General features: G+C 47.2%; 2 protein-coding genes across 2 annotated transcripts in view; one reads left to right on the forward strand and one right to left on the reverse strand.

Annotated features, from left to right (window-relative positions):
- The window catches only part of BDR25DRAFT_344807 (TPR-like protein), a 3,279-nt gene extending 654 nt beyond the window's left edge, over window positions 1-2,625 (reverse strand). The window contains exons 1-2 of the mRNA XM_033693979.1: window positions 2,486-2,625; window positions 57-2,432 (exon numbers count right to left, since the gene is read on the reverse strand). Coding sequence (XP_033544224.1) covers window positions 57-2,432; window positions 2,486-2,597 — 2,488 coding nt within the window. The 5' untranslated portion in view covers window positions 2,598-2,625. The remainder of the gene's footprint in view (window positions 1-56; window positions 2,433-2,485) is intronic.
- Window positions 2,626-6,524: 3,899 nt separating this feature from the next.
- Window positions 6,525-8,763, forward strand: BDR25DRAFT_327285 (uncharacterized protein; the record flags this gene model as incomplete). Its single annotated transcript, XM_033692322.1, has 7 exons — window positions 6,525-6,693; window positions 6,867-7,217; window positions 7,253-7,386; window positions 7,435-7,617; window positions 7,689-7,961; window positions 7,995-8,073; window positions 8,750-8,763. The coding sequence occupies 7 exons, from the start codon at window positions 6,525-6,527 to the stop codon at window positions 8,761-8,763; spliced, it is 1,203 nt and encodes a 400-aa protein (XP_033544225.1).
- Window positions 8,764-9,416: the final 653 nt, after the last annotated feature.

The following is a 9,416-nucleotide window of genomic DNA, read 5'->3' on the forward strand; positions in this document are numbered from 1 at the left end:
CCGCAGTATGTTCGCTAGGTTTCCCACGCTTGTTAGCGTACGTGGGTGATGTACACCTAGCTCCTTCTCGTACCCTTCTAGCGCTCGCCGGTTCAGCTTCTCTGCGTCGTCGTACTTCCCCTGGTCCCGCAGTATGTTCGCTAGGTTTCCCACGCTTGTTAGCGTACGTGGGTGATGTACACCTAGCTCCTTCTCGTACCCTTCCAGCGCTCGCCGGTTCAGCTTCTCTGCATCGTCATACTTCCCCTGACCTTGAAGTATTAATGCTAAGTTTCCCACACCTGTTAGCGTACATGGGTGATGTACACCTAGCCTCTTCTCGTACCCTTCTAGTGCTCGCCGGCTCAGCCTCTCGGCTTCGTCGTACTTCCCCTGACTTTGAAGTATTAATGCCAGGTTTCCCACGCTTGTTAGGGTACTTAGGTGATGTACACCTAGCTCCTTCTCGTACCCTTCTAGCGCTCGCCGGTTCAGCTTCTTTGCTTCGTCGTACCTCCCCTGATCTCGGAGTACTGATGCTAGGTTTCCCACGCTTGTTAGCGTACGTGGGTGATGTACACCTAGTTCCTTCTCATACCCTTCTAGCGCTCGCCGGTTCAGTTTCTCTGCGTCGTCATACTTCCCCTGACTTTGCAGTATTAATGCTAGGTTTCCCACGCTTGTTAGTGTATGTGGATGATGTACACCTAGTTCCTTCTCGTACCCTTCTAGTGCTCGCCGGTTCAGCTTGTTTGCTTCGTCGTACTTCCCCCGATCTTGCAGTACTAGTGCTAGGTTTCCCATGCTTGCTAGCGTACATGGGTCCTGTACACCCCGCTCCTTCTCGTATCCTTCTAGTGCTCGCCGGTTCAGCTTCTCTGCTTCTTCGTACTTCCCCTGATCTCGCAGTACGATCGCAAGGCGGTTCACGCTCGTCAGCGTATGTGGGTGATGTACACCTAGCTCCTTCTCGTATCCTTCTAGCACTCGCCGGTTCAGCTTCTCTGCTTCGTCGTACTTCCCCTGACCTTCCAGTAGTGATGCTAAGTTTCCCACGCTTGTCAGCGTAAGCAGGTGCTGGACGCCTAGCTCCTTCTCGTACCCTTCTAGCGTTCGCCGGTTCAACCTCTCTGCTTCGTCGTACTTCCCCTGATCTTGCAGTAATAGTGCTAGGTTTCCCAGGCTTGTTAGCGTAGAAGGATTCTGTACACCTAGCCCCTTTGCATACCCTTCTAGCGCTCGCCGATTCAGCTTCTCTGCTTCGTCGTACTTCCCCTGACACCACAGCACTAACGCCAGGCCGCTCACGCTCTTCAACGTACATGGGTGCTGTACACCTAGCTCCTTCTCCCCCCCTTTTAGCGCTCGCCGGCTCAGCTTCTCTGCCTCGTCGTACTTCCCCTGATCCTGCAATATGCTCGCTAGGTTGTTCACAGTCATTAGCGTATGTGGGTGTTGTACACCTAGCTCCTTCTCCATCCCGTCTAGCGCTCGCCGGCTCAGCTTTTCTGCTTCGTCGTACTTCCCCTGCTCCTGCAGTATGCCCGCTAGGTTGTTCACGCTCGTCAGTGTATGCGGGTGCTGTACACCTAGCTCCTTCTCCCTCCCTTCTAGCGCTCGCCGGCTCAGCTTCTCCGCTTCGTTGTATTTCCCCTGTTTCCGTAGCAACCATACTATATCTACGATCACTTGATTCCACTTCTTCAACGACTTACCAGCGAGTTCGCCGTAATAAAACGATTCAACGTGCGGGACCAGCTGTTTACACTCCGCCCAGTTCTCTAGGCTGCTAGATCGGAATTCTCTTGCCATTGACGCTAAGAACGTCAACTCCCAATTTCCCACTTTTCTAGATGAGGATAGCCATGCTCTTGTGCAGAGCTGCACTAGGGGGTGCATTTTCAAAACGCCCTTCTCGGCGGTCGCACTTATTAAGGAGTACGCCTGTAAAACCTCGATATCGCCGTCAAACCCTTTTTGAGCACCACTTCCTCTTCTATCTTTTAGATGATGTAATGTGGAGAACAGATGCCTCACATTGCGGATTCTCCCCTTTAGACTCCGCGTATAATTGCGAAGAACAAATTCGGGAATCTTTTGCGGGTTAAAGAAGCTCATAAGCGATAACAAGTCTGCAGCAGAACGCCTCTCTCTGCGGACACTCTCAAATGTTATCTGCCAAGATGTCACAATTGAGTTTAATACGCTTTCATCCCGCCGAAGATCTCCCCTATCGAGTTTGAGGAGGTTCTCTTTGCTGCTACTACTGTCGTAGAACTCGTCTTGGTAACTGGATATTGTGGTTCGAGGCGTATGCCCATTGATATATGTCGTAGCTTGGGTTATTGAGAGGGGTATGTAGTCGGGAGCACGTAGTAGATGGTAAGCGCCTTCGTCGCTTGACGTGTCTTGCAGTCTATTGCACAGAAGTTTGCGCTTAGAGGCAGATCCGTCTGTGTGTGGATGTTAGCCTTGGGTTAGCCAGTCTCGAGGTCTGTGCACTCACCTTGTCTTGGCGGATAGCTGAAGTTGAAGTCCATCGCTCCGCCAAGACTGTGTGGGCCTGCAATGACAATGTGATCATCGGCTAGATCGTGGAACTCGCTCGTTTTCTCCATCCTGTCTTTTGGTGAGCGTGCTTTTTCGTCTGTCAGAGTAACGAAGGAGAGAGAAAGGAAGGGCTGCAGCCTAGGCAGCAAGGCCAGCTGAGATGGAGCCTTGGTACGATTTGGCTTAGCGCTGAACCGGGTAACATACTCCCCGGCTTTTCCCATTGGATGCTCAGATGCTCATGCTGATTCGTCGACATCCGATCGCCAGGCTTTATACTCCTGGATCTATCTTTCTAATACCCCTCGAACTTAGCCGGGCCTTTATCTGCTCTCGTAGTAAGCTTCGTGATATCCTAATAATCTGCGTTAATGCTGCCGTCGTTATATGCAAGCAATATGGCGACTCTTTTCCACTATAAAGCTTTCTAGCCTTGTTATTTAACCTAAGAGACTTGTAGAAACAATATACTTTAGGTTTGATGTTATAGCGTAATAGCATTGCTCAGAATCTCCTCTAGTCACCTGTAGATCCGAAGAACTACGCTGTAGGTTTCCTAATATCTCTTTATTTATCCAGTGCAAGATATTTACGTATTTCGCTAGTCCCTCCCAAGCTTGCTAATACAGGCCCATGTAAGAAGTTCCCATAAGAATAGTGCCTAGAGGGTCTGACAGAATGCTTTCTAAACCTAACAATTGTTACTAAGATCGAAAACTTCCTTGCAAGCTAACCTTCTAAGACTACAAGCGATAAATGTAAGTGGGTGCTAGTTGTCTCGTCCTCCCTAGTTTAGAAGGTAAAACTTGCCGTCATCATCTAACTAATTCGAGCTTGTGATAGCCTAAAGTAGAGAATGTTAGTGCCTTATCTAAATGCTATAAGGCGTGCACGAGGTATGTGTTCTAAGGGGAGGGCTGGGGGATTCTTTGCAAGCGTGATGGTCTCCCTGCAAGTGCCCTAAGTCTATGGACAAATGCGATGCTTAGTTGCATCTTAGGAAAAGTGAACTACTGTGCTGCGACGTTCTTATTTAATAGCTGTATCCCAAAGTGTGAGCAATAACTTTCATACCTGTCCGATCGTTTATGGTGTATTTTTATCGTTATTAACATCACCTAGAATCAGTGCCGGGAATCGACAGGTAGCTAGTAACCCACCTGCAGGTGCCCAATTAGGGGTAGGCTAGTTGTTTTGGCAGTTGGCGGGAAGCTTGTGTGGAGTTTTCTATCGAATCTGCCCACCCTTTGCTGAGGGGGTTTAAACAATTCACTGCTTGGCATCATGAGTTAATCACTTGTTAGTTAAATGTCACTTCAAATGGGTTAACAATTTATGAACTTACTATAAAACTTAATTATATCGCATGAACATTGACTAAATATTAACTAGGCCTTATGTTTGCCTTCTGTACTCTCGGAAGGGCTGCTTAAATCGTTCTCGGTAGTGTTGTGCTTCGTAAGTAAGGAAATAGGAGAAACGTCAGCCAAAGGATCTGCGATCATCACCCCTGTAGGCAGAGCGAATTGCGATTGGAATTGGGCGGTATGGAGGCTCTGCTGTGAGACAGGGACGAGCACCTCCCTAAAAACCTTCCCCTCTAAGATCTGGGTTGATGAATTTAGTTAATTTAATTAATGGTCGCGAGAGGATATCTAGCTCTGGTTTCAAACACCCTTCACGCCGGTCGTGAAGTGGCAGATGCGTATGTATAAGGATTAGGCAATGCGACAACGGGCTAAGCACTAATTCAATAGAGAGCACTGAAAGTAGGTGCAACGGTGCTTTTTAAACTCTTTGTTAAAGGTTACGTGGCATATAAAATGGAAAGGTGGGTGACTGGGCTCGTTACCTCAATTCACCCCCCTGGGCCCGAAACTACCCTATTAGACCTAGCCTTTACCCGATTAGGTTGGTACTGAAGCTTTGGTGCCCCACCTGTTATCTCAGGTGCTCGGCGGACTGTACAGAGAAGCTCGGAGCCCCTGAGGACCCTGCAACTAGGAGGGGCTCCCTACTAGCTCCTTGACTAATAAGGCCAGCCAATTAGGGGCTCAAAAGCGCTTTCTCTGTCCAGCTGTCTAAGGGACCTTTGTGATTTTTTAGGTGATATGTGATTACAAACCTCCTCTACTATGCACTAGCTTAACTAAGAATTATTGTAACTCTACCACTATACATCTAACTAGCTTAGATTTTAATAGGTAACGTATTTCACAAGCAAGTAGGCCACACAAGTAAAAAGTCTACTCTAACAACATTTTTGTACTTAAATTACATTTTACTCCACAACACCTACATTAATTAATTAAATAATAAAAAAAGGATTATAAGTTTTAACTTAGTAACCTTACAGGTGTCAGTTAAGTCGCTCGTGCTTCGGATCAAGCTCTTGGGGCGGCGAAATGAGGAGTTGAGGTGACTATTCCACGAACAAGCAATGTGAACATTGCCTAGGATAAGGAGAGTAAAGAATACAGCGCGTCGAGCCATGATCAAAGAAGCTGGCCTTTGATTATAATAGAAACGTGCGTCATTTCGATCGGACCCGGCAGTATTGGGGATATGTTCCGTGTTTGAGGAGAATCGCGTCCGTTTCTTGATATGCCCTTTGTGAAGTATTCGACTTAATGAGCACGTGTTCCTGCATGTTTGAATCCTACCCCCTTCGCTCAAATAACGCCGCAATGGTCCTTGTCGGGATATCTGTCCCTGTTCGATTAATTGTTCGACCGGAGATTGATAGGTTACGCCCTACCTGCTTTTGGTGAAAGGTTAGTGAGTATTGAGTGGAATAAGGGTGCCGGTATAGCTCAAATTGCGATTTTTGCCATGTATTGACGATGTTGCCAGGCGTACCTCCGTAAACGGCCGTCAAGGCTTGCATCTAGCTAGCATTCGAGCTCAACGTCCCGCCGCAACAGAAACGGACCGTTCCGGACCAGTGGACGTTGACATTGTCGTTTTCAAAAGGGACATCCCAGGCCAGATAGCCCTGCGCCTCTCAGGGTAATTGATTTGAGAAAGAGGATCAACAACTTTCTTATGTGTATATTTGGTTATACTTAGTACTTGAAAACATGCCAAAAAGGCAGCTAGGATGCAAACTAGCGTGGAATAACCTTTCTGAGAATAATTATTAATAATAAGAGTCCACAAACGACAAATTGATGCGGCGTAGTTGGAGAGAACGCGGTTCGACAATTTCATACGGCGTAGGTGAGAGAAGGAGGGTGGACAATGTAATGTGGCGTAGTTGGAGAGAACGTGGTTCGACAATTTCATACAGCGCAGTTGAGACAAGGAGGGCGGACAATTTAACGCGGCGTAGTCGGAGAGAAGGCGCGGTCTCTTAATTCTGTGAGATTTTCCAACCGCTCGCATCGTCATACGCGTAATGAGGTGTCGGGTTATTATACCCTGCAAGAAGCTTTCAGTGTACTTCTGCATGAAGAGATTGGCCGAACTGGGCGTGAAATGGTCAACCACTAGGCGTAACTGCGTCTAAATAAATAGTTCATTTACAGCGCGTACATGCGTCGAAACCTGATGCGAGGTCAGCGAAAGTCGCCGAGTACCTACGTCCGTCCTCGGGGCATCGTTGGAAATTCCTAGGGTACTAACCGAGAGGCACAGGTGGAGCCCTAGGTAGATTAGGAGTTAGCTTTGCAAACGAAAAGAGAACCGAGATCTTCCAACAATATCTCTTATTCTTGCCACCGCCACGGGAAAGAAAACTAGTTTCTCGCAACAAGAACTACGATGAAGCTCATTCTTCCTATTGCCTTCCTCCTTGGGCATACAGGCTTACTATCTCCCGCGTAGCAGATCCCCGGCTCTCTGCTTTCTTTTGACCTCCTTGGACTAAGCGATGGCTGTCTTGCTGCTGTGAACACGACTATTGCCTCATGTCCTAGATAGCTTCCACAGCATGCAGGCGTAAGGTATGTACTGGTAACCCCATGAATATGCTGTAATATGGTGAACCTAAACGGATGTTTGTCTCCAGAGACGCAAGCTTTGACCTACTCAACGACAAACGCTTCGGCCAGCTCTGTGGTACAGCTTGCGCTCAAGACCTTGAAACCTCAAGAGAGGCCATCAAAAGGGCTTGCATTTCTGCAGCAGATGTCATGGTACCTGGTGGGAGCGTTGCCTGTCCGGGTATGCCGATGGAAACCTCGAGAGATAGGTTGTCGCTGCTGACCTCCGCATAGCGACATTCCTTGCCGATAGATACCTCTATGCATTGCAATTAGGTTGCCTCAGGCCGTAGGCGCTGCTGCGGCTTCCAATCAACTATTTTCTTTGCTAATGTGCGTCCAATAGATCTACAGGCTTGTACTGCGACTCTGTTGTCTCGCAGTGGCTGAACCAAAGCAGCAGCGGGAACTGGACAGTGGCGCAGAACTGCTCTGATTGTGAACTTGGAGTCCAGAAGCTGCAGCTTTCTTCGCCTTTCGGCTATGATGTAGACGGTGCAGCTAACTTTGCCTCCCTTACGTCCAACTGTCAGGCAGGAGGTTATACATACGCCACGCCCACGACGTATGCCATCAATGCAATAGTTGTGCCCGATCCGCCCTCTCGTACATGTACTAGCTCATATACTGTGCAGGATGGGGACACCTGTGTGTCCATCTCTCTGAGCAGAAATGTTTCGACTTACGACTTGATAAGGGCGAATGGTCTCGATGTCAGCTGCAATTTGATCCCTCCGCAGGCTCCACAATTTGTCTCCCAAACATCTGCAATACACACCTGTTGGACGTGTACGACAGATGTGATAATATAACAGCCGGCGCTCACATCAATCGACAGCAGCTGTTGTCGTGGAATCCAATGATCAACCATTTTGTACTAATCTAGGCAGCTGGTATGATTGGAACTTGTGCATAAGGTGAGAAAGCACCTTACCTCTCTTCATCTTCTGTTGAAAGCAGTTGGGTCCTGACCACTATAGCAGCTCACCAAACGGAGCAGTCAACCCAGGTCAAGGCAACTCTATCGCCACAGACGTACCTGTCCCCGCAAATGCACAGAATCAGTCCAGCAGACACTGTGGGTAGTGGTATGCTACCAAAGAGGGTGGCTTGTGTGACACCATCTCGCTCGCTTTCAGCATTACATTGGACGATTTCTACTTCCTCAATCCACAGGTTGACCGCAAATGCTCCAACTTCCGGCTGGGAACGTCCTACTCCGTTAGGCCTGCCGGGAACATCGCCACCTACTCCGGCTATCCGATGCCCACACCTAACACTGTCTTCCCAAAACCGACGCCGGAGCCAACATCGATACCCCCACCAGTCGTGACACCCCCGCTCTCAGCGGCGGCTGCAGGCACAGTCGATAGGTGTCTATACTACATGAATGCATTTGATGAATCAATTTCTAATGTCTTTGATCTTAAGGTAGCGAATTCGTGTAAGGTATAGGCTACTCAGGCGGATATCATGGTAGAGGATCTGCTGGCGTGGAATCCGAGCCTGTCGAAGGAGAATTGTATGCTGCAGCCGGGCAAGAGCTACTGCATTTTGAAATGTATGTCCACAAAATTTCCTCCGTCATCGATGTCAGTGAATGTCCAGTTCGCTAACTCTTTCTGCTCGGCATCTAGCAAACAATTCTGGCTCCTCAACGAATGGTTCAACGCCTACACCTACAATTTCCCAATCACCAACCAGCACTGGCGGCACACCTCCGCCTGCTGAGACCCAGTCGGGCGCAATCTCGTCGTGCAAAAAATGATATGTCGTCGTAAGCGGCGACAGCTGTTGGGTCATCGCGAATGCGGCCGGCATCTCTCTCGACGGCTTCTATAAGTGGAATCCCAGCGTTGGGGAGTGCTCTGCTTTGTGGCCAGACTATGCGGTGTGCATTGGGGTTTAATTTGGGTCAATAGGTGTTGTTATCTTATTAGCTAAGAAGAGTACTTTTCTTTATAGATGTTAACATTTTATATACAGTTGTTGTAACGACCGGCTATCCAGGTGTTTCCTAGGCTGTCGTAGACTGGCCTAGACTGCACTAGGCAGTCCCGGACGACTCCCGAACCGTGCCGTTAACCCCGCACTTCCCAGACAATGCCTACCTCGCCTAAAAAGCCGGGCATCCTAGACAGGTAATACTTTGAACTGGACCTACGGCATACTAGATCTGTCGCTACCAGCGCTGCCGTGCCTGGCTCTCTGGAGAAGTATATAGCCAGTTGTAGAAGCCCTCTTTAGATAGCAGAGGATCGCCTTAGGAATTGGGCGGGTACCAATCGTACTTCTATGTCACAGTCACGCCCTTGTTGGTCAATACACCTCTTGATTGCGAAGTGTATACCCTGTTTTTTACAGTTGTATTAATAAACCGGTAAGTTTTAAAGCACTCTATGCTATTCTATTTCTGCGTTTTTAAGTATATACTTAATAGTAACTAATGTACTTCACAGGCAAGTTGCTTACACACCTAAGTTGCTTACTTTTGCTAAGACTCTACTAAACTACTCTTTTTACACTAATGCATTCCTAATAACACTACTTAAATGTGCTAAAAAAATGTTAGATATAGCTTATACTTTAAGCTTTTAAATAAAACATAAAACTTTTAAAGAAACATGCTGCAGCTATGTACAAAGTTTTTTAAAAAAATAATAAATAACTATAGCACTAAATAACTTTTATAAGCTAATTTTATAGCTAACTTATAAAAGCTAGGTAATAATAAAAAGTAAGTAATTATTAAGACTATACTTAAGCTATATGCGTAAGGATTTTCCTCTTAAATAGTATTTATAGCTAATATAGCTAATTTTTTACACACTAAGCATAATCTAGGCTATATTAGTATAAACTAGCCTAGTATATTTATAAAGTGTTATTTAAAGCTTAAAGTAA

The sequence above is a fragment of the Lindgomyces ingoldianus genome, assembly GCF_010093535.1.
Source record: "Lindgomyces ingoldianus strain ATCC 200398 unplaced genomic scaffold BDR25scaffold_29, whole genome shotgun sequence".
NCBI classification, from domain to species: domain Eukaryota; kingdom Fungi; phylum Ascomycota; class Dothideomycetes; order Pleosporales; family Lindgomycetaceae; genus Lindgomyces; species Lindgomyces ingoldianus.